Source organism: Diabrotica undecimpunctata, chromosome 2 (assembly GCF_040954645.1).
Source record: "Diabrotica undecimpunctata isolate CICGRU chromosome 2, icDiaUnde3, whole genome shotgun sequence".
Classification (NCBI taxonomy): Eukaryota; Metazoa; Arthropoda; class Insecta; order Coleoptera; family Chrysomelidae; genus Diabrotica; species Diabrotica undecimpunctata.
Genome location: NC_092804.1, coordinates 66,744,223 through 66,770,830, shown reverse-complemented (window position 1 = coordinate 66,770,830; position 26,608 = coordinate 66,744,223). Strand labels below are relative to the sequence as shown.

At 32.1% G+C, this 26,608-nt stretch overlaps 1 protein-coding gene across 1 annotated transcript in view; it reads left to right on the top strand.

Annotated features, from left to right (window-relative positions):
- LOC140434643 (uncharacterized) overlaps nucleotides 1-26,608 on the top strand; it is a 335,946-nt gene that overhangs the window by 109,302 nt on the left and 200,036 nt on the right. The window contains exon 4 of the mRNA XM_072523057.1: nucleotides 4,995-5,150. Within this exon, the coding sequence (XP_072379158.1) occupies nucleotides 4,995-5,150 (156 nt within the window). The remainder of the gene's footprint in view (nucleotides 1-4,994; nucleotides 5,151-26,608) is intronic.

Genomic DNA, 26,608 nt, shown 5'->3' with positions numbered 1-26,608 from the left:
GTTCCAAGGCTCCATCATAACAGGTGTCCCTTCGTCTACAATTCCCTGTAGTCGCGCTACTATGATCGTTTCGCTTCTCGCAGGCACGACTGTATCTTCTGTAATGGCTGCTTGCACAGTGTTGTCATTATGTGGATGGAGAAATACCTCCTCGTTGCCAACTTTGATTACCTTATTCTTAAAATCCAATTGGAATCCATGCATATTCATTACGTCCATTCCTAATATAACATCCTCTTCGATGTCAGCAACTATAACAGTATGGACGAACTTTTCTGCTCCAATTCCCAATTGTACCTGGATTTCTCCATGAATGTTAGCATTTTCACCTGTAGCGGTCCGAAGTCGCAACCTCGTTGGTAACAGTTTCTTTCGGCTGTTTATAACTGTCGGGCGTATAATGGTTCTGGTCGCTCCGGTATCCACCAACAACGTATGCTTTTTACCATTTATGTCTCCATCTACATATACACTATCTTCACGACATTTCAAAGAAGCTATTAGTATGAGAGGGTCTTTGGAAAAGTTCTGGGTCGAAGCTGCCCCCCTAAGGCTGACCCGTTCTAGTTTTCCTGATGGTGAGTTTCTTGATTTGCGTCGTACCTAGGGTGCTTACAGGAGCTTCGCACGTGTCCTATTTCGCCACAATTCCAGCATCTGATGGTCTTCGTTTTCTTATATGTCATGCTTTTCATCATATTAACGAGCTGGTCAAGTTTATCTTCATCTCCTTCCTCTTTTACAGTCCTAACTTTACTGTACCCACCAGAGGCCTGCGTAGCTGACTCGTATTCTAGGGCGGCGGATAAGACATCAACCAGCGTCTTGTGACGAGCTAATCGTAGTGTTCTCTGCATTTCATGATCACGAAGACCATCAATAAACGTTTGAACGGCCAATTTTTCCATCATGTCTTCGGGAGCTGTTGGATAAGCATATCGTACTAATCTGGCAATATCTACCTCATATTCTTGAAGAGCCTCATCTTTCTTCTGTCTACGATTTTTAAGCTGCGACTGATATACATGCTCCAAATGTTCGTGGCCATATCGCATATTTAACCTCTTCTTCAGTTGTTCGAAATCATCGGTCTCCTCTACTGCTATGGTCTGAAGCACATCTAAGGCATCTCCTCGAAGAGCGATAGTCAGGTTTACCGCCTTTTCTTTTTCAGACCATCCATTTGCTCTTGCGGCTGATTCGAACTGTTTCATGTAGTTGTTCCATGATGATTTTCCGTCGAAAGTTGGGACTTTAACATGAATAGAACCTCCACTTCCTTCAAATTTCGGCCGTGTCTCCAACTTACATTTCGTCTCGTCTTCTTTTATCTCCACTGTAATTGGATTGTTTCCTCTCTCTGCTGTCCCGGTTTCCTCCATTTTCTTTTCCATCTCTTTCCATATCTTTTCTTCGAAGGCCAACATATCGGCAGCAACTTGGTTTTTTAACGAAGATATTCTATCGTCCAGGGCAGACATCTCAGAAGTGACTTTAGAGATTTCCGAAGAGATGTTAGCAGAGACTTTGCTTTCCAGAGAAGAAATCTCGTTAGAAACTTTGCTTTCTAAAGAAGCGATGTCGCCGGATACTTTGGCTACATCAGAAGAAACTTTCGAAATATCGTCAGAAACTTTGTTCTCCAATTTCGAAATCGACGAGATGACAGCATCATGTTTGTCTTCAAATATATAAGTCTCTGGATCTAGTCTTTCTTCTAGCAAAGCGTTCTTTAGTCGTTGGACTAACTCAGCCTTTTTTCCGGTGGAAGATAATTCTCTGTCTTCAAGATGTCTTCTTAAATTAGTCACTGTCAGCTCATAAATCGTAGCCATTTTCACAATTTATTTTATATTCACTTGTATTATTATTATAAGTCTAATTTATGTTCGATCTCACTCTGACACCATTTGTTGTGAATTTATTAATTGTTAAGTTTTTAATTTATAATGTCTTGTTCTTATCTTAATTCATTAAAAAGCACAATGACTGATATTTATTTATTTTCACTAAACATACATAATTTATTAAAAAGCGAACGTAACATTTTATCGCGAGCGCGTCGTCCGAATTAACTAACTGTTCCTTCCAAATAAAATGTCCTTTATATATGCCATTGCCTTTACGCTAGAATCATCGAACAGCCTTCTCGATTAGCGGTGGAATTATAACGGTAAGGCAAACGGGTATTTTTTACATCGGCTCGACCGTTTCTGGAAGGTTCATTCAGGTAAATTTCTGCCGGCTAATAGAATACTCTCGTAAAATCTAAAAACAGAACACATTAGTCATAATATTTACGGTTATTTTAGGCCAGGATAATTATCGTAACAATATATACAAGCTGTTTCTGTTAAATTAAGGAATTCAGGATAGGGCAAAACGACAATAATAATATCACTCACTTCAACCAAAAATTTATTATGTTCGATCAGTTTGAAGGCTTTCTTTACTTCATCCGTATTCATGATGGGTGCGATTATATCGAGAACCTACAGAGCAGCATCTGTCAGTACAGTAAGGTGATCCTTTTGGACCACTTTCAGTCCATTGTAACCACATTTTTTCTGCATTATAAATTATATATGGTGGTAACAGCAATCCTGAAGCCGAAGCACACATAATTATAGTCGTTGCTGCTTTAATAAAATTAAAAACCCGTTCGGGATATTTGGTGCCGCGTTGAAAGATCATTAATTTATTTCTGGGGTTATCTTGTTGATTGGTCTCGTCGTAATTGAATATGTTATTAGGTGGATTATTTTTTAATTCTCTACGCAGATTCTCGAAGTAGGCAACTTAAATTTCTTTTGAAATATTCGCTCTAGATCTTTTAATATTGAACGCCACTTTTTGGGGAATTTCTGCTTTATGCCGCCCCAGTCATGAATATATCCAGTCAGTTCCAGGTAAATGTTCTTAAAAAGAGGCACTTGTTGACCCTGGGCATCCAAAACACTTTTGGTTAAATATTTTATATCTCGCAAGTCAAGAGGAAATCTCCACTCGCCGCATATTGCAGCACGCTGTATAATGGTTTTTTCTTCATTCGCGGAAAATACAGTCTGCCCACCATGTTTTCTTCCACGTCGGCCATTATAGCGGTTATTAAGGGTTCCATAAGGAATTTTATATTCTTCAGCAGTGCTACGTAAAGACCATCCTTCCTCAAGAACTTTCTGGAGGGCATTTTCCACACCTACTTCGTCATAGTCCTTTTTCCATAGCACCAAGTTTTCTTATATAATTTTGAACAATTTTTTTCTAAAAAGAAAGCACTAATTTAAGATTTCTTGAGAAAAAATGTTATCAAATTCGCCCCCAGTGGAGATCAATTTCGTCCCACACACCTGATCAAATTATAATAAATTTATGAATTATGATTTTCCCCGAAAAATAGCGTGTTTACATGTGTTGACAAAGAACATGTATTAAGATAATTAGTTAAAATCACACATTTTTTTGTAGTTTTTCTCAGGCACCGGAAAGTTACGAAGCTAAAGAAACTTATCAAAAATATAGCCATAATTAAAACAAGCTTTTTTTCATAAAAAAATATACTTACCTCAACTAAACCATCACAGGTTTCTCGCTAATGTCATAACTAAATCAACGTAATAATACGTAACAATAATGTAATAACTAAAGCAACGTTGTCAACTGTTTGTTAAGCTTCTTAGATTTTAGGGAAAATTAAAATATTCAGAATCATTCGCAATCATCAATGTTGCCCCTTTGAATCAATTTCACCCCATTTTACATTATTTATAGTTTCAATGAAATAAAAAATGCTAAAAGCATTCGAATTTCTTCGCAATGGGCGGTTTTTATAAGAATAGAAATTATAAGGTAAAACATTTAAACAGTAAATAAATCTAATTGTATGTCAATATATAATTAAATAATTTTAAATTGCTTGAATTCACATTATATATCATTGTTTTCCTACTGTAGTTCGAATTTTATTCACTTATTCTTCTGAGTTATTCACTTATCTCTTTTTATTTTTCTCAATCTCAACTTTGCTACACTACGTGCGAATCTATTTTCAGTTTGACTTGCCAAGTGTCCAAACCAACGCTATTTCATTGTTGTCACTTTTATCATATCTGTAATTTTGGTACCATTTCTAATTTCTTCGTTACTGATCTTGTCTCACAGTAAAATTCCATAATAATTAGAGATGGTTCGTCTAGCATTGGTATTATCTTTTCATAGAACCATTTATTTGTTAAAAACTTTTTATCCGCACTCCGATTTGTCGTAAAATCACAGTCCAGCATCTTTAACAAACCCATTACTAGTTCTAGGATGTAAAACAAAGAAGCGTTTACTAGTATTTTGCTGTCCTTTTCCGATGCTCTTCATCCTGCAATGTACGTTTATACGACACTTTCAAAAATATCCAAGTTTCATCTAAAAATACGAACTGAAGTGGGCTTGGACTTATGTAATTTTTTATATAGAGCCTCAAAAAGTATAACTGTTTAGACACAATAGTTGGCCTTTCGCTCTAGGGCTCTACTACGATGTTCAAGCTTGTATGGAAATCAACAATGTTTTAAAAGTGGCCACAAACTTGTGTTAAACAATGGAATTTTAACATGTTGCACTTTTACTTTCATATCATATACAACGTTTTTAATTGCTCCTTTTACAGTATCCCTGACGTCTTGAGTTTTAATGTTCGGTACATCATTTGATATTTAGGTCGTTGTAATAACATGTTTTAAAGATTTCTCCTTATTTCCCATTTTTATTTGGGGCAAATCACGAACATACGAAAAATATTAGACAACATAATACTGCTATTTAATTTAAACTGTAATCATTTAATACTACAGAGAATAAATTACGATTATGTGAAATATATTTTAAGTAATTTCATGGAATTTTTCTATTTTATATATTTGTATTTTGTTTTTGTTGTTGAAGTTATCTTGTAATATTTATTTACTAGTTACTCGATAAACAACTATTTATATTTATTTTAGACTGCAGCCAGTAGGGGAGGATGTACCGGTAGCTACAGTATTAATGTCATTTTCGAGGGGTTGTGGAGTCCTTTTGGATTTGATGCAGATTCCTCATAGTCCTTGCCATAGTGATACGGGATATCATTCAGAAACTGAGACTGAACATGACTTTGGGTAAGTTAAAATAATTATGTTTTATTAAATTTAATATACTCGTATTACACATAAACGGTTATCGGATCATGACTAGTTACGACACTCGTTTTTAAACATCCACAGTCGGCATCATAATGGGGTACTGTAAAATATACAGAAATACAGTTATATAGAAATAGGCAACGTAATCTTGATTTTAGGTTAAAATTTTAAGTTTGTTTTTATTTTTCTTTCTTCTTTCTGTTTATTTGTCTAACTAATATAATAGTTTAATTACCTCTCACTATTTAACTCATTGGTAACCCAACAATATAATAATATCCCCTACGATCCTATATGTACCGTATTTATACCTATAATAATATAATTACTTGTGTGTTTTCAATGTCAGCTTAGATGTTATTGTTTATGAACCAAAGACACTGTCTAGGCCACCAATACGTACTTTCAACTCGGGGATTAAACTCGGGTCAATAGATTAAATGTTAAACATGTTTCTCGTGAATTCTTCTATTATAATTTAAGAATATTTTCCGTTTTAATACTTGGGGTTTAAAATATATGTACCGTATTTATACCTATAATAATATAATTACTTGTGTGTTTTCAATGTCAGCTTAGATGTTATTGTTTATGAACCAAAAAAAACTGTCTAGGCCACCAATAAGTACTTTCAACTCGGGGATTAAACTCGGGTCAATAGATTAAATGTTAAACATGTTTTTCGTGAATTCTTCTATTATAATTTAAGAATATTTTCCGTTTTAATACTTAGGGGGCAAAACTCTACTACACCATGTTGTACGTATTCATCTGTATACACCTTTATTATAAACACTTTGTCCATAGATTCTTGAAATAAATCCTTTAGTTCTTAGGTTACATTTCATAGAACATTAGGGACATCTCGTAAGCAATCTAAAAATAATCAAACAAATTAAATAAGAAAACGAGGATATTTTTATTTAGAGGCAAGCAATTGATTGATCTTGAAGTTAAAATTAATAAACGTTTTCAGTGTTTCTAGATTTTTACGTCAATAAACAAAGTTGGTATGCTATAGTATCATTCCTACTTACATCTAAACTTTGCAATAGGGTCTACCATCGGTAAACTTAAGGGTGATGTCCACAACAAAAGTAATTCATCATAAATAATTTTTTTCCAGTTTTGTCTCAATTTAAGTACGATGTAACTGAACAAAAAATGGCGTGTGTTACGTGCAATGTCAGCCTTTTATATGGTGATTACATAGCACACAATAAAGAAGAGCTGACGAAGTTTTATCTTAATCATAGACTAATGAAAAAAGTAATAAAGTATCGGCGTGACAATTCTTTGAAAACTGATATCCAATGGACTTTAGATGGAATAAACGGATTGTCAAAAGCAGAAAAGTTGCAAAAAAGTGTAGATTTTGTGTATCGGCTATAAAAGGGATATTTTTGGAACATGCGAGACTGCCGTTCGACAAAATCTTCATATTATTGGCCACTTTGTTGCACCTGAAGTAACTTAGAACAACCCAAGTGCAGAATTTGTTGGGGTTTTCTTTTGCTACAATGGTAAATTGGTACAGTTATTTTAAAATTGGGATGCTCTGGTTCCATCGTGGAATATGATGAAGCAAAATTCGGTCAGAAAAATTACAATAGGAGTCATCTGTATACAGGATAGTGAATATCCCTGGGTAAATTTAAGGTTTAACCCAAGTGTTGTATTATAAATAGCCAATAAAAATTAAGTTATCAAAAACCCAAGTGGAATCACAAATAATAATTAGCAATAATTATTAAATTATCACAAACAAACATCTGAAATTATTGTTGCTTTGTTATAAATAATCACATAATAGCAATATATTTATCAAAAATCAAAATAAACACGAGAATCTAGTTCGCAGTTAATAGCAGATATCAACCACGAAAACTGATAAACGTACATCGTCGCGTGACAGTTTAATTTCTCGCTTCAAAATGGTACGCGAGAATTTAAGTTCTAGAAAATTATCGTTTCGGTATCGTCAAGTTTTTTTCAAAAATACAAAAAACTGCCTGCTAATATAGAATGATTGACAATATGGCTGCCGTTTATTGAGGCTTACTGATTTTTAATTCATTCAAAATAAGCTTATATAACATTAATATAATTAAGCTCATTCGGCTCGAACAAATTGCTTACCTTTTAATTGAAGTTCTGTAGAAATTATGTAATTCACATAGAGTTGAGTGACTATATAATAGGTGAGTCTTCTACAGCTGGCGCCGTTTCTTGCATCCTAATTTTCCGCGTTTTCGGTCGACGCAATCTTCAGTTTTTAAATCTCTGGCGGTCATTGTATCTTCGACATCTTCTCTCCATGACCGTCTTGGTCCACCTCGTTTTCTTCTAGTGGGCAGAGTCCATTTTTCTATCTTTTTTGGCCATCTATTTTCAGGCATTCTCTGCAGTTGACCATGCCAGTTTTGTCTTTTTTAGTCCGTGTAGTTGTCTAATGGTTAATCTTGCTTGACCAATCCTAGAATGTATTTCTTCGCCACTTTCTGCTTTTGATGTTATCACAAGTATTTAAAGGTTTCAGATAATTTTATAGTTCTTATTTCAATTTGTAGGCTTTCTTATTTTTATCCTGTAACTAAAATACTCGGCTTTTTGTATATTAATTGTAAGGCCCCACTTTGTGTACTCCTCTTCCAGTTTTCTAAGCATATAGTCTATATCGCTCTCGTCTTCAGCTAGAATAGCTTGGTCGCTAGCAAAGTGTATCGTGTACAATCTCTCGTCTTCGATTGGAATGCCCATATTGCAGCATTTTCTTGTCCAGACTAAGAGCGCCGAGATTTAATGTCTACCGTCATATTTTTGTAAAGCTGTTGTACTGCTTTTACTTTTTTTTTATTTTTTATTTTTCCATTACTACCCAGAGCATTGAAAGTGGTACACTATCGTATGCCTTTTTCACATCTATAAAGACTGAGTTAAAATGTTGTGGGCTAATCTTTTTTCAATAAACTGCTTTAGAGAAAATATGCTGTCTATACAGGATCTGCCTGCACAAAACCCACTTTGTTCTTCTACACCTGTCATCTCTTTTTCAATTATATTATTTAATATTTTTCCATAGAGTCTTGAGAGTGAATTTGTTACACTTAGTTTGAACAGTTGTTTTTATCTCCTTTTTTGTAGATGTTGTCAATATGTGCTTTTGTCCACTCCGGTGGTAAGTCATGTCCTTTATAGAATAAGGTGAATACGCCAGTAATTCCCGCAATACTGGTGGGCTGTGTTTTAATAACTCGATTGGTATATCTTGTGATGCTAAATTCATCACTGCACAATTTTCTTAGTAATTTGCCAAAATAAGTGCTGAATTCTTCCATACATCGCCAAAAAGCTCGTTGCGGGCGGTAAAGTCGTGTTGCTATCACAAGTTGAAACTAGCAACTGCATCGTAGTACCTTCTTAGGCATACAATAATACCAATTTTGCTTATTGAGAATGCCCTTGGATATTTTAATGACTTGTGTGTACAAAATTAAAAATATATATTTATAGCGTGCTTCTATATAAATGTATAACAGTAAAATGAAAAAAAAATAATACATAAGGTTATTTTGCATTACTTTATAAACTCTAATAAACTTATTCTTTTTATATAATTTATTAAATCTCAAAGAAACTCAATATTAAATTAGCTAATACATATAAATAAATACATATTCTCAAACATTAATAAATTAAAAGAATGACTACGATAGTTCCAAACATTGTGGAAAGGTGGGTGATCTTAATTATATCTTTAATTGATCTAAATTTCATCGGTATTTAAACTTCGACTTTAAAAAATTATTCAGATGCCACATATATTCGTCATTTAGTTTTAAGTGTATGTTAGAGGCTCTCTAACAATACCTAGTATAATTATAGAGTTTTTGGCAGACAGATCCATTGTTCTATAAAACTCATACACGGATATGGAACCTTACTCGATCGCGAGTAAGTTCAAATTTGTTTTTTTTTGTTTATCCTGTTTTTTCTTTTTAATTGACAATAACTTATCCGTAGTCCAGTATTGTTTGTCTGTTCAAAGATAGAACACTAGACGAGAAGCGAGTGACGTTTGAGTTTTTTCATATATTAATTATCCGTCTATATCGTGTAGTGATAACATTGTGTACTTGTCTAATTAAAGAATATATTAAAAGTGGCTCACATCATACCTAGGCCACATACTGAGAAATAATAAGTACCAATATGCCCAACTTATAGTGAAAGGAAAAATCGAGGAAAAGAGAGGCCTAGGAAGGAAAAGACTATCGTGGCTCAGAAACATCCGACAATGGACAGGGCTAAATTTTGAACAGCTAATAAGAACAGCTGAAGATAGGGAAGATTTTAAAATTGTAGTAGCCAACCTCCATTGAGGAGAGGGCACTTTAAGAAGAAGAAAAGGCTGAATGAGGAAAGTCAATGTCACCCAGAAACGTATTTATTATTTTATAGTTTTTAGAAGAAAGGAGGTTAGGCTAATAAACCTATATGACTTTGATTCCTCTGCAGGTTGTTGGCCACTTTTAGGAATGAAGCAGATCCTAACCTGTCGCCATTATCTGGTGAGGTTTTTAGCTGTTCCGACCTTAATAACCATAAGTAGGTTTGAAGAATCTATTTTACAACATGGTATACTATTTTTTACTAAACATATACTTAAACACTTATTAATTATTTTAGCTTTTAAATGTTTTAATTACCATCATGCATTTGCCATTAATAATTATCAAACGGTGGAAGTAATCACGGCACTTTAGCAACATAAAAACCCTCTCACGGCCAAATTAATTTACCCCAAAAATAAATTCCAACCGATACTTCTCTATTCCTGTTGCGTGTTCGCGTTAATTTATGAATATAGGTCGAAAAATAACACGATAACCTATAGCGCCGAATGTGTACTCATGAAACTTTGATTATTCCTGAAGGGTAAACATAAACAGCCCTTTATCGTCGCCTGCTTCCTTCAAATTAAGGAAATTGACCTTTAAGCATTTTTACTTTGCACGAAAGTTTATCAAAGGTCTCTAAAAATAAGTTTTTTTGATAAAAAATTGCACTTTTTTGGATAGGAATGGTATTTAATTAAATCATTAGATCACGGTACGCATGAAGATAAGATCACTGTAAGTAAGTTGAATCACATTCTTTTCCAAACTTGTATGTCAGACAATAAAGTAAGCCACTTAAATTTGCAGTAGCTTTGATTTTCTAAATTTTCAGTAGCTCTAATTTTCTAAATTTTATCAGAAATTTTATAAGACAATGAAACATATTATTGCAATGGAGACCAAAAATTAATCTTAAGTCTTGAGCGACAAGTAAAACAATGTTTAGGACATTTGAAGCATGTTAAATAACACCAAAATATTCGACAATTGGAGACGGGCCATCCGGGAATACAATTTACGATTTATATATTAGGTACAGACAATTGAAAAAAAGAGCTAAATTACGTCTCGATGTCAGAAGTACAGAATAAGTTAAGTATCAAAAGTTTAGTTTGAAACGAATGGCGATGAAGTAGCTAATAACAATGACGAGCAAAGTGAATGTTATTAGATGTGAGCAGCGATAAATATGGTGTGCACAATTATCTAAAATTAAATTGTTGATCTGAGTTTGAGTCAACTGAATTTAAGATGTGTACTTAAGAGCAAATAATGGGTATATAGGAAAAGTGATGTGGCAATAAGACTAGTCTCTTAGTCTGAAACCAGACCTAAGGCGTGAAAGGGCTCTACGTCTTGTGTTGATAGGATGTAAGCATTATGCTGCATATCGATGCTACATATTACCAAATATCAATTTGTTAGCATGGATGATGTGACAATAAGACTGGCCCCCAGTCTGAAACTACTCCTAAGATGTGAAAGGAAACCTAGTTTTGCGTTGACAGATCAAGTGGTAGGAATGTCATGTTTGCAGGAGATTTTAATGCAGATTTCTTGAGGCTCTGAAACAAAGGATAGACAAGGCAGATGCCTGAGTGAGTATGTTGCACAGATTGATTGGGATATTTTGAATATGTGTAATATAAATACGTTTATACGAGGTGGCTAAGCCTCCTTCATAAATGTGACAATGGTCTAATATCAATTGACAAGAAGGGTGAAACGATGGTTAGTTAAAACGAGGGGACTCCAGTGACTACCGGGTCATACTGTTGGAGGTGACAGCTAAGGGTAAAGAAATAGAGAAGAGAGAAGTTAAAATATTAAAATTATATAATAAGATGATTGTTGCTGAATTTAATGACGTGTTTAAAAGACAATGTGTGGAAAATGAAGCAAAGTTAAAGAAAGTATACATAAGCCAGAATAATACTAAAAAATGTAATATACAAGTATAAAGGTACACGCACAAATCTATGTAAGAGCGTGAATGAATATATGAAATGAAAGGATCGAGTGATGATCCCCTTCGATAGACAAAGGATGCCTGTGGGATAAGATAGAGGTCCTATTACCAAACGATCAGCTGCTGTAACATAACCGAAGATATAGAATTTGCCAGGAGAGATAGATTACCACCTAATGTGTAGTTTAATGTGTAGTTTAGTAGTAATGTTTTTGTAGTTAGAGTAGTTTTCAACTGTGTAAAAGAGATCTAAAGGCTTCTTGTAACATAAAAGGAACGAAAAAGGAATAAAGGACCAACATAGAGACCACCATGCTTGATGGCAAAGATATTTAAAAACTTTTTAATGTCAGAAATTTCTGGGCGAGGTCGACAAACTGTAAAATAATGATTAGAGTGAAATGGATTTTTAGGATATCGAGAAAGAATTAAATATCGCGCATAGCATTATAGCTATGGTGATGAAAGTTAACGAGAGATTGGAAAGAGAGAGCCAAAGAATGAAGCGAGTGTGCGAATAGTTTAGATTGGGACAGATGCGATGCAGTAACTACTACATAGAATGCCTTCATCAGCATCAACAAGTGAAGGAATTGGTGACTAAAAATCTCACACTACCATCTTGCACGGTCCGGAAGTTATCTTTTCTACTTGCCTTCACATACCCACGTAAAAAAAATGCAGTACTATTTTAGGAACACTTTAAATAGTGTTTATTATCGTTTATTGATTTTTTGTCAAATGGTGTATCTAAAGTACTCGCATTATTTTACGGTAGCGCCATAATCAAAGAATTGTTATTTTCTTAAAATGAGCTTTTGTCAGAAGGTTGCCAAAGAACTCACAGTTTTTGAGAATTCATAATGAGTTTAAATTAAATTCGATATTTATTAGGCAGGGTAAAATTAGATATTTTGAAATAAAGTCTCCTATTTAAATAAATGTCTACGTTCATGAACTAAATCTATTGCGAAAAATAATTTTAATATTTACTCATGCAAATTTCTCTTGAATATGCATTATTTTGTTATTATGGTAATAGGATAATTTAAATTAAATTGCAGTAATTAAACACAAAATATTATAAAAATGAAATATTAATTATTAAAATATTTTTGCTTAAAATAATAAACTGCTAAATTAATAAAATTTTAATACACAAGGCAAGTTTTTTAAACTTAAAAAGTTTAAAATTAAACTTTTCTGAGCTTTAACAATAAATTCCTTCAAAAAAACTAACAAAATGCAATGATATAATAAGATTAGTAAGCATTAGCACAACAGTTATTAAAAACTGTTATAATATGTAAAATAACATCTTATTTGCATCACATATTGTAGGTTACAAAACTAAACCACTAAAAAATAAAAAGCAACCAACGACAGGAGTCCAATTTTAAAGGAGAGGGTTATTATAACCTAAATCCAAATTTCCATACAACTCAGTGGAGACAAGGTATTCAATAATATTGTTTTAAATATAACTAATCTAGGGGATGCGATTTAGGAGTTAAACTGTGATAAAATCTTTAATTATGTTTTTTAATGTTAATTAATAATTATTCCTAATTCTGGCTTTACAACCCTGGGTGAATCCTAGCCTCTTCAAGAATTTTTCTCCAGTCGTCCCTATCCTTCACCTTCCTCCACCCAGCACATATTTCCATATTTCTCATGTCTTAATCGATGGTATGAAGGAATCTTATTCTGGGTCTTTCTCTTCTTCTCTGACCAATGGGTCTATCAAGGAGCGTTTTTCTAGCTGGGTCATTTTGTTACATCTGCATGCCCTATACATGTTTTACGATATCTGGTTTCTGGTATATTCTATACAAGTTGGAAGTTCCAGGTCCAGGTCTCTGACCCACATGTTAGGACTAAGCGTATTATTGTTTTGTAGAGTTTTATTTTTGTATTTTTCGATATAATTGTGGATTTAAGGAGGAGATTAGGGTATACAAATTAGTTCACTACTTTGATGACGTCGTTTTCTATAACAAGAGATCGTAGGATTTGTGGTTGCGTGCTTATTTTCATAGACTTTGTTTTGTTCATTATTAAACCCATTTTTGTTGCTGATTCTTTTACCGCTACATACGACTCTCGTACAGCATTTTCCGTTCGCCCAACAATATTGATATCATTAGCATAGGTAAGGATTTGCACTGATTTATTATATATTAATCCAATGGTTGTAATTTGTGACATACCTATTACTTTTTCGAGAGCCAGATTGAACAGTATACAGGAGAGAGGGTGTCCCTGGCTCAGCTCGTTATGTTTTAAAAAGTTCACACAGTTCCCCCTGAATTCGTAATCTAAATTCAACTTTTTTAAGAGTTAATTTTGTTAAATTTACCAACTGAGTTGGTATTTCTAGCTCTTTCATTGCTTTGAACTAGTAATGTAAATTTTCGTTACTTTTGAATATTTTTCACAATTCGTTACTTTAAATATCAATACTGGTTACTTTCGGTACTTTTAGTATTCAGTTTGAGTACAATATTGATGACTTTAGTGATTAGTATTAAAAAGATAATGGTAATAGACTTCGGTACTTAGTGTTAATAAAAATGGTCCAAACTTGGTTAACTGGAATATTTTGACAAAACAAAATCAAAATACACAATAAAATATAATCGAAAAATTTAAAAAATAAAAATTAGTTATTTTTATGAATCATTATTACAATGCAAAAATAGTAGCTTTTCTACATTTTTTGATTTTAATTTGTTTCTGCGTTCGGTTTCTATTTGACCGACTTTAGAAAAGATGCGTTAGCATGGAACGGAAGTAGCACATGGGCATAAATATTTTTTGGATAATTTAGATAATCAGCAATGAGAGGATCCTTTTCTCTTTCAATTTTTGGCTCTTTAGAAAACATTTTGATTTCGGCGATGGCGACTACTGTTGGACTTGTCTCATGCAGAGAGTTTTTTACATATGTATCAAAATCCTGCCAAATCATATCGTAATTTTCTAAATTGTCCAATAGGTCCTTCTTTATATTTTCATTTGTTTCATTAACGGTTTCATTTTCAGTATATTGATATTCTATAAGATAACCTAGTTCATCCTGAATTCGATTTAAACCCTTTTTAAATTGTCTTCGTTGTTGAATGCCTTTGTTTTATATCTCGGATCCAAGAAAGAAGCTTTACCCAGTATAAGATTGTTTTCAAGATTTCCAAAACGGGCAATAACGGAGGCAAGCAAAAAATTTATTGCAGTTCTTCCTGCTTGACTAAATACTTTTAATACCTTTAATTCGCTCTAAAGACGAAAGTAGTAGAAAGTATAACTTTGGAGAGGGTTACTTACTTTTCGTCGCTCATTTCAACAGTAACTGCTTCAAAAAACTTTAAAATATGGCAAAGTTCTTCTAATATCGTCAATTCTTCTTCAGTTGGAAGAATAATAGGATTAAGCAAAAGAGCAACTGTTGCAGCCAAAGGTTCCGATAATGTAACTAGTCTCTTAAACATATAGTATGTCGAGTTTCACCTTGTTGCTACATCATTAATTAGCTTTAACTAGGTTCCGTCGGGTTTCATTTGATTTTGAGTAGCTCTGTGTTTAGCAGTCGCGTCCGAACTTCTGTGAAAGAAATTTACAATTTTTTTTATTGGTTTTTGCCAGTCTTCCGTATTTTTTAATGCATCTCTAACAATTAAATTTGTTTTGTCTTACCGATATCCGGGTATTTCGCTTAGTTATAGTTTGGTAAGTTTTATCCTGTACCAAAAGTGACGAGTATTTCTAACAACGACGAATCGGTACTTTGGGTATTGGACAAATACCAGTTACTTTGTAACGAGTAGGTACTTTTTTACATCACTACTTTGAACATTTCTCTTCTATTCTCAGAGTCGTAGGTTGCTTCGTAGTTTATAAGTATGTGATGAGTATCTATACCATATTCATAACATTTATTTTTTTAAATGAAATATGATTTGAATCAATTACCCGCTTTATTTTTGATTACACGATTTTTTTTCTAATAGGGATAGTTTTCACCCCTAAAAACTAAAAAGCAACCAACGAGACACGTCCAAAAGTAAAGTGGAGGGTAAGTAGAACCTAAACCCAAATTTTCATGCAATTCGGTGTGACACGGAAAATCACAGGGTATTACCGTATTTCACGTTCATTTACTGGCCTATATGTGGATCGCCATTTTATTAGTGGGCTGTTTTGACCTGTAAATTAATTTCCACTTAAAATTAAAAAATTAGATGGATCCTACCTTACAGTTGTTATTTTACTAGGTAACGTGGACAATATTTTCCGGGAAAGCAACTTTCTGTTTTCTTGTATCTATTTTCAATGGTATTTTAAGTTTTCTTTGTTTTTACAAAAATCTTGTATAAATCTGCACTAGTGCTAAAAAGGCCTCTTACTGAGTCGCTGTGATGAGTCCTGTAATGACAAAATACGTATAAGCGAATTTTAGAGGCATTATACGTGAAATAAAATCTTAACTGTCTTTTCTATATCTTTATTTACTCCAACTTTGAGTATTAGACGCCAGTTCAGAAAAGGTTCTTACTTAGATAAATCAATATGATGATGAATGCAATTTTAAATTCCCCATGTGTCGGTCCAATCATTGTCTTCTTGCTTTATAAATCGTAGAAGGTACAGATTTAAGTAAGAATTTGAATTTGGGTTTCGAACAAGTAGAAATCTTTGAGAAATCTTTTTTCTATAGGGAATTATACCTATTTTGTAAGATAAAAAAAACCAAAGTTTGTTTTGGTTCTATCATACGACAATGTCAACAACAATGAAATCTGTCGCATTGATTTAAACTGTTCTGATTGGCTGAATATTTCTGTGGAATTTATTACTTCAAACTAGTTTCCAAATAAATAAATATTGATTGGCAATAATTAATTTTAAAGTATTTATTATTTTTTAAAAAAGTATTTATTATTTTTTTACCATGTTTACACCAAACAAATGGTAATGATACAAAAACCATTTTGTAAATAGTAATTGTTTTCTTTCTATATACAAATCTATAAAAGATTATACAATTTAAAAAAATATAAACATTAAGCTTTTAATTTATTGTTTTATTTTGTTAATAAACTGCATGCGAATAAATGTTTGTTTACGATTAATATTAGCTATAAGTACATGTGCTTGGTTGTAAAGTAATTTCCATCCACTTCTAGTCAGTCAAAGTATAATTAACTTATATTTTGCAAAAAAATAATTACTAAATTCACTAGACTGTTGGAACTGGAATTAGCGAACCGACTACGAAATAAGTTAAAATGATTTAAATAAAGATCCTACATGTATATGCGTATTTAAAAAATGAAAATAAAGCATGGTTTGGAGATTAGAACAAAGTTAAAAAGAGGAAAAAGACAGATATGTAAAAAAGTAATAAACTATAAATATGAAGTGAAAATTGTACTCACCACAGAGAAGAGATTTAATATTAATTTTTTGCACTAAGACATCGTCTTAAGTAGATCAAAAAAATGTTTTAAAAAAGTGACCCTTTCTATTTAAGCAAAAACTGACATGACAAAACGCGGTTGCCAACTAACAAATATATTCTGTTGACTTGAGGTAACGCATAGACATTTTAAAAATGTCTATGACATAAAATATAATGGATTAGATATGGGGTCTGAATATGAGAATAGAATCGAGAATACGAGAATAGACATAAGTGAAAATTAAATTTGAATAATAAAGATTATCAGCGAATATTTAGTAAATATAAAGTTTACTCCCAGTCATTTCTAAGATTTTTGAAAAATTTCTGATGAGAAAAATCAAATCAATATTGGACAAAAAGGGTCTTACACCTGACCATCAATTCGGATTTCGTAACCAACACGCTACAATAAAACAAGTTCACAGGTTATACACAACAATAAAAACTAGTCTCGAAAACAAGCAATACTGTATTGCAGTCTTTTTAGATGCCTCTCAAGCTTTTGACAGGGTGTAGCACGCGGGACTTCTGTACAAGTTAAAGAAAAACCTACCTTACACTTACTTTAAACTGCTTAAATCATACACTGCAGAAAGAAGATATCTAGTAAGGAATAGTAAAGCCTATACCAAACTCTACCCCATCATATCTGGTGTACCTCAGGGTAATGTGCACGAACCGATCTTGTACCTGTTATATACGGCTGACCTACCAACAAGCGATATCCTTAGGCGTGCCACGTTTGCAGATAATACTGTTTTCCTAACATCTCGTAGTAATCCAGTAATAGCATCAGAGATACTGTAACTACGTCTAAACAAAACTAATGAATGGTTTAAACTCTAGAGAATTAAAGCAAATCCCTTAAAATATATACAAATTACATTCACTCTAAGAAGAGGTATATGTTCACAAGTTATCCTCGATGGTTTCTTGATATCCTTTGCTCCAAAAGAATAACGTAAAATATCTAGGCATTCATCTGGACAAACGATTAATGGACCAAACATATATGGACGAAAAGACTACAACTAGGAATTTTATACAAAAAACTTTACTGGATGCTGGAAAAAAACTCACACCTATATATCGACAAAAAGCTGCTGATATACAAAGTTATAATAAAACCCATTTGGTGATATGGTTCGCAGCTCTGGGGATTAGCTAGCAAATCTAATGTTATGAAAATACAAATATTTCAATCTAAAACTCTAAGAACAATCGCTAATGTCCCTTGGTATATCCAGAATCACGTCTTACATGGAGATCTGCAGGTACTAACAGTCTCTGAAGAGTGCAAAAGATTTCTGAACAATATCAAAACAGGTTGCGCGTGCATTCTAACACCTTGGTATACAATCTTCTCCACAACCAACAAGCGAAGAGATTGAACCGCTATGATCTCTTGGACCTACCAAACCGTTCTAGACAGTACCTACAGTAGTGGAAGCTACGCCTTCAGCAGCGCCAAACCAGTGTGATCTGTGCCGCTTTTAGTATTCGTGTTCGCGTATCTGTGTATGTGCGTATCCCACCGGTAAACAAGCCAATATTTGTGTTATGATGCCTTGGTCACTGAACCTTACGTCTCCCTGACATTGTAAAAACAAACAATTACTGATTGACAGATTGTAAAAAATCTTAGATGTTAATAAAAAAAAAGAAAGTTAAGCGCCAACTATTTTTAGACGAAAAATAGTAAAACAAAAGAGAAAGTTACCAAATGAATAAAATCAAAATACAAATAAAATAATTATTAAAAGAAAAATAACAAACATGTGACTTATACAGAAGTAAAACACTTCAAATTTGTATCTTGGTATAAAACATTTGATTTACGACTTTTTAAAAGTGTCGTCTAAAATTTACAACCAATATATGGTTTTACATGTTTAAAAATTTAAATTCTAATATTGGGATTTTCCCATTAATTTTTTATAAACATATAACGTTTTTAACATTATACGTCTTTAAGAAAGATAGCTCATACGGATATTAACAAGATTAATGATGTATTAAAGACATTTCAATATTTAAAAAACAACATCAGTAATCTTTCGTAAATAATCCGATACACATAAACTAAATTTCCATTTCGGTTTTATTGATCAAATACTGTCGATGACCGGTCATATTGAAGTATCGAATTAAAATAAATTTGCTACGACTATAGTAATTACTTTAAATGCCTAATTTTCATATTGGTGTCCAAAGATAACCTCGTTAATAACATGTTATAATTATATGATAGTTCAATTAATCATGATATAATGAAAATTGGATTGCTAGTTACAGGGTTGGAAATTTTATTAAAATGCCTAACTAATGAAACAGTTAAATTAAAATGATTTAATTATGTTGACATTGAAAGTTTGTTATTTGTAAAGTTTAAAATTTGATTAAAATAAGTATGATGAAGTTGTTAGTAGTAGTGCCTTTATTATTAAGTTATAATTTATCATAATATAAGGGTATACATATAAATTTTTATAATTAAACAATTAAAACCGTTAATATACATATATACAATACCTACTTATAATTTATTGTATGAAAAAGAGATTTTTCATCGCTTTCAAATATCAACCGCTATTCTTCTACCATAATTCGCCATTCTTCTTTGTTTGCAAATATTTGATTTCCATTATCTCGTCATCCATGGTAGTAGAAAACTGGATCTCTACGATATCTGATGGTTTGGAGGATACCTTTTCAAGTATGTAATACGCCCTAAATTTAGCTGCCCTAATGCTTTCTTTGAGTCCACATCAATCATATAGTCTAGGATTTCTGCATTCTCCCTGATCTTTCGACTTTTCAACAACCAGCTTATGTGTAAAGGTCTTGATTTTGTTTCACTAGGTCGAAATCGATAGTTGTTTCATCATCCTTTTTCTCGAGGAACGCACGTGAGGACTATTGGGCGCCTGGGCATATTATTGAAATCGACTACATATAAGTTTGCTCCCTCCTGTAGGTCCTCCTTACCATCAGTAATCCATTTTTTTGTATACTAAATGCTATATATACTGCTTGTCATAATGCTATATGACCTAGTCTGCTCGTTAGAGTTCCTTAATTTTTAAGTGACCTCGTTGCGAGTGGGGGGGATAATGGTATTCTCTATAGATCTCTTTTTTTCCTTTTATTTGATGGTACCTCTGCATTAGTTTTATGTTCGTTGTGGTCCATAGTATTAGCAGCTAAAAAGGTTGTTTACTAAACTATGAAAGATTTTGATTCAAGTTTCTTTTTCATTTTGATTATTATAGCCTATTAAACGAAATTTCATATAATTAAATATGATAAGCTATTGTCAATCCTAATAAGTATAATATATGTGAAAGGGACCTTAGAATTTTATCAGCAATCTCCACTATAACCAACAGCTTACATAAAAATAGAAGATCAGTAGTTAACAGATGTAGTCTCAATAGAACAAAATATACAGCAGAGTATACGACAGGGATGTACTCTATTGCCCCTACTCTTAAACGTCTACTTAGAACATATTTTTAAAAAACCTATACCACCTCTCGTCTCTCGTCAAACTCTATTATAAGCTTTCTTAAGATCAATGAATACTATATGTACGTTTATTTCTTTGTACCTACATTTTTCCATCAGCTGTTATTTAAATTAAATAGTATATATTGTAGATTTACTTTCTTCTTCTTCTCCACGTGCCATATCAGAATTATTTGACGTTGGCGATCACCTTTAGAAGGCTTCAGCTATAGGGTCCAGCTGTATGTCCTGCATTTGGTATTCAAGTAACTTGATCTCTTCCTACACCCCTCCTAATTATTTTGCCTTTAAAAATCAGTTGCAGTATTCTATATAAAGTAACCCGTAATATATATCTCAGAGAAGACATTTTCCAGTGTTTACTAGTCTTTAGTAATTCTGTATCATTGTTAAATCTGCTTAGTACTTTATCGTTTTCCTTTCCGTCCAAGGTATCTTCATACTGCTTCAATTTGGTTTACGATTGATACTTCTCAGGTCTTCATACTTTTGTTGTATATAAGAGTACAGACGAAACTTAGCACTTAACCATTCTTTGTCTTAGTTCTAAACTGATACGATTATTGCAAAGAAATTTTTTCATTTTTAGAAAAGAGGTTTTGGTCAGTGCTCTTCTGCGTTTTATTTCTATGTCTGGATCTAATTGATCCGCTATGATGGTTCTTAAATATGTAATTTTGTAAAAATGTTTAACTTTGACTTTATTTAATTGAAGCTTTGTATCTTTATGTGGATTACGACTAAATACTAAAAATGGTTCTGTTCGAATTTATTTTAATGCACATTTCCTCTCCTATTTCGTGGATACTATCAAGCAGAATTTGAAGTATACCTTCAGTATTTTCTGACAAAATTACTGTATTGTCCGCATATTTCGTCTAACAATGTATCGTCCAATATTGAACAATGTTAGGAACTATAACCTCCTTTTTGTATGAAGATTTCGTTGGTGTAGCTATTTCGAATTTTACGGTCACGGTTTGATTGCTAGTCTGATTCGTCATGACACGAATATTTTTATCATATATCCAATTTTTTTTATCTGCAATAATTTTGCAAGCTGTATTTTATCGAATTCCTATTCGAAATCCGCGAAGCATGCAAAGACATCGCTTGTGACAGTATTTTTGTAATAAAACATTTAGTGCAAAAAGTGCCTCCCTAGTTTCTATGACATTTATTGTGAAACCTAATCTTTCCTCAAGATCTTTGGGTTTGCGACTTAATCTAAATTGTAAAATATTTTTAGGGTAATATTAAAATAATGACTCCTTAGGCTAATTAATAGATATTCTGAACATTTCCTAGCATGATGATATTTAGGTATTGTAACAAAGATAGAATAGCTAGTCTGTAGGAATCACTCCAGTGTTGTAACAAAAATCATTTTAAAGTCAAAGAGAAGATCACTATTAGGTGGTAATAAACCCATCATATATAATAACAATAGAAAGCGTCGTTTATCATTCTCGGGAGCTTTAATGGAGTGGATAAGGATATTACTGATAGAAGACTGAGATTAATAAAAAACTCAAAATTGTCAAGAAGCATGATAAAGATTTACATTACCACAACTACTAAAATTGAATGCTGCCAAAAAATAAATCGTCATTAAAACAAAATCAACAAAAAAATAGTAAACTGCAAAATAATGTATTTTTTGCAATTACTATTTTAATGGGAATACGCCACAATTAAAGTTTAAAATAAGTTTAGTGACGCTTTAATTTCTACTTCGGAAATCGTTTTCAAAATACAAACATTAATAAATTAAACAAATTTTGTTTTTTGTTACTTGGTGAAAAGTTCTTCTAATAATTTAATTTTATTTGACTCATTTATATTGACAATTCAGACATTATGCATTTTAAAGTAAAAGACTTAAAAAGGATTTTACCAATATAGCTGAGTTACGTTCCTGGGACGACTATATTGTAAGATAGTTCATTCGATTACACGAAATCCACTTTAACTGGAGAATATCCGTCAGAAACATCATAGCACGTGATTCGTCTTTAAAAAGACAACCATATGCCACGATAACAGTAAAATTCTCCCGTTATTAATTCTATAGTAAATCATGAGAAGAGACCAGAAAAAAACCTCATGATACTATCCCGTCGTGGTAATTATTTAGTCTTACATTTAGTTTACTCTCAATAAACACCATACTCTGATTTTATATGTTTGTTATTTAAAAAAATAAATAATAATGCATCCTCGATATGTTACTGACTTACAAATATTTTTCCTTTTCATACCTTCCTCTTTTAATATAGGTAAACAGATTCTACTGCATTCTGCCGAAGAATTTGCGTCACAGTTGATCTCATTGGTCTCATTTAGCATAATTTTAGAGCCGCTTCTTTGATTTTTTTCTTTTTACCATCTGTTTATTTAGGACTGTACTTGAATCGTTTCATTGAACCCTATGTTTATTTATCCATGCAAGTTTACATATTTGAGATCTATCAAATTCAGTATTTTTAATATAAGATTGATGTTCACTTATTCTAACATTTAATGGTCTTGATGTTTTACCTAATTAAAACTGATGAAATTCACAAGGTATTTTATAAATACAATGTTTTGTTCTTTCTTGTTTACTGTTAGATTTACTTTTAGATAAAATAGATCTGAATGTGTTTTTTGTGTTAAATGTTGTTGAAATTTTAAATTTATTTCTTATCTTTTTAAGTTTTTTTGATAATCCTTTTATGTATGGTATTGTTATTTTCCTCGTAAAATTCATTGTGTATGCTGTAGGATCTCGTTCTAAGTTGTTCTGTTCTATTCGGTCGATTGTTGAAAATTCCTTATTTATAAATGATAAAAAATAATCATTTTTTAATAAAACAGATGTTAACAAATGTTTCTCCTCTAATAACGAATGTTCGTTAGAACAAGTAATTTGAGCTCTATCGTATAAGGATTTAATGATCTTATTTTTAATACTGATGTTGTGATTTAATTTACTCCACTGAGCTAATTATGTCTAATTTCGGAATAGATGGATAAGTAACAGAAAATTTTATATCCTTCGACAGTATTAAGTTTTCCGTTGCATAATGTCTATTTGTTGCTAATATTATTGATATTGTCTGTTGAGGATACGTTATGTTTAAATCTGGCAATATTTTGTCTTTATCTAAAACTAAACCTAACACAAAAAAACAAGAAAGAACCAAGAATTGTATTTATAACATACCTTGTGAATGTGATCAGTTTTATTAAGGTGAAACATCAAGATCATTAAATGTTAGAATAAGTGAACATCAGTCTTATATTAAGATAGAGAATTTGAAATGAAATTAGAGAAAAATGAAAAATTAGAGAACAACTTTATATTTCTAATAGAAACAGATAGTAAAAAGAGAAAAATCAAAGAAGCGGCTCTAATTATGCTAAATGAGACCAATTGTCTCGCAAATTCCTCGGCAGAATGCAATAGGATCTGGTCATCCATATTAAAAGTGGAAGTTAATAAATGGAAAATACCACTATCAGTAAGTCAATAACATATCGAGGATACATCATTTATGTTTTTAAATAACATACATATAAAGTATAGAGTTAAGTGTTTATTGGGAATAAACTAAATGTAAGACCAAATACTTAAGTCGGATAGTATGAGGTTTTTTTCCTGGTTTTTCCTCGTGATTTACTATGGAATCACTAACAGGAGAATTTTACTCTCATCATAGCATAAGGTTGTCTTTTTAACGACGAATCACATGCTATGATTTTTCTGACGGATATTCTTAAGTAAAAGTTTATTTTATGTAATAGAATAAACTATCTTACAATAAGTCGTCCCAGAAACGTAACTCAGCTATATTGGTAAAATCAATTTAAAGTCGTTTACTTTAAAATGTATAATATATATCTGAGTTTTCAATATAAATGAGTCAAATACAATTAAATTATTAGAATAATTTTTCACCAAGTAACAAAAAACACAATTTGTTTAATTTATTAATGTTTGTATCTTGATAACGATTTCCGAAATGGAAATTGAAACGTCAAAAAACTTATTTTAAACTATAATTGTGGCTTATTCCAAATAAAATAGTAATGGCTTTAAGATACCACAAGAAAATAGCTTCAGAAAAATGTATTTATTCATTGCATAAAAAAAATAATAAAGACACATATAAACATTAATAATCTTATAGCTAAATAGATTGTGGTCCTCGATAAAAATAAAAATAAACGATTATATAAACACAATCTTTCAAGATCAAAGAAAATTTCTATTGAATCAAAAAGGTTCAATAAAAGTTATACATAATCTACTCTTAATAATAAAAAATGCCTAAAAATAAATACAAAGGTGATCATAAAATAACGACGTTGATTCTGCAATACCTGCTGTGTGCACTGTTTGGTGATTTTTATGTTTTGTTATATTCAGACTATATTTACGTCTGCGCATCGGATGGTAATATCAGATATGTGATAAAAAGGTCCGTTAAATTTTTAAATCAAATAATAAAAACCTGTTATGTGCTAAGTTTCGAATGATGGACAGTAATAGCTGTTATGTGTATCGGGATACACATAGCAGATATTATTTAGCCGACTTGTCCGGTGACTTTACACATAGCAGTTAGTATATCCTGTAAAATCTGCTATGTACATACATACGTGCGAACGTAGTCCCTTCAAAACGATTTGCATTGCAGTTTGTTGTTGCTTATCAAGTTTAGTGAAGTAGTAAGGCGTATTTGTGTTTTTTACTGATTTAACTAGTGTGCCTACTCACAAAATATATCCACAGTAAGTATAAAATTGTGTTTGCATGTATGAATGCACAATGTTTATCACGGCCCACATGAATTAATTTGATACCGATAATATTGACAAAATTATTTTAACTTATAATTAACCTATAAATCAAAACGAGTGACTAAAAAAACTACAGGTCAGATTAAAAAATATAATGGTGTTTAGTAAAGTGCACTTAAACGAGCATGCATAAAAACCGTTAAAGGAACAAAATGTTTTTAAAGTAGTTTTAATTGTAAACTCAATAATTATTAAAATTACAAAAACATTGGTGCCCGAGCACCATAGCGATTTTGCTTGTGGGCTGAGCCCCCATAACCAATCCTGTAGGAACTTAAGCAATTTGTAAGTTATTGTAAGTAATTTATTCGCTGTGCTCTTTTATTATCGTAGTACTGGTCCCAAAAATATTATTTCAACATTGTTCGCTTAATAAAATCAGGTTCTTAGTTGTCTATAATACATTCATGTACGGCACATTTTATGTAAAAGTTGGATAAGTAAAAGTTAATTAATATAATTCAGGTACCGGCTTATAATGTTTTTTTGCAGATTTCATCTCGGACTAAAAGAATATTTAATTTGGCTATTGCAAGCTCTTTACAAGAACCTTCACTTCCTGAACCCGTTACAGGCGGAGTAAATGAGTCTGATTTTCAAACAATATTGATTACTGATGAAGATCTACTTTTGGTGTTAAATAACGCTCTTGGAAACGTTGATGAAGGTACAGAAACTCTGAAGGAATATACAAAAAATATGCATATAGAGGAGGGAACAGGAGATTCTATTACAGAACATGGAATTGTGAATGAAGGGCATGTATACGAAAATAATTCTGCAGAGACAAACTTTGGTTTTAATGAGGTAGTTATAAAAAGTACCGATAAAGCGGATATATAGATAATTTCTAAGGAAACAAGAAAACTGTTTTGGCAAAAAAAGAAGAGAAACGTTTAAAAAAAGAGTAAGCGGTGAAAGTTATATTGGCTACAAAAGAACGCCCTTACGAGTAATTACCCACAATCAAGACAGAGATGCTAGGCCTATCAAACGTCGCTGTCTTCATAATTCCCTGCCAAAAAGAAAAGGGATGAGCTCATTTATGTGTATTCAAATAACCGATGAAGACAGAAAAAATATTTTTGACAATTTTTGGAAGAAACTAAAAACTCGGCCTGAGAAGAAAGCCTATATTAAGGGATTAGTAGCCACAAGAGGTATTAAAAGAAGAAGAAAAGAAGTAACTGACGAGACACTTTTATGAGAAAAAGATAAAATAGCGATT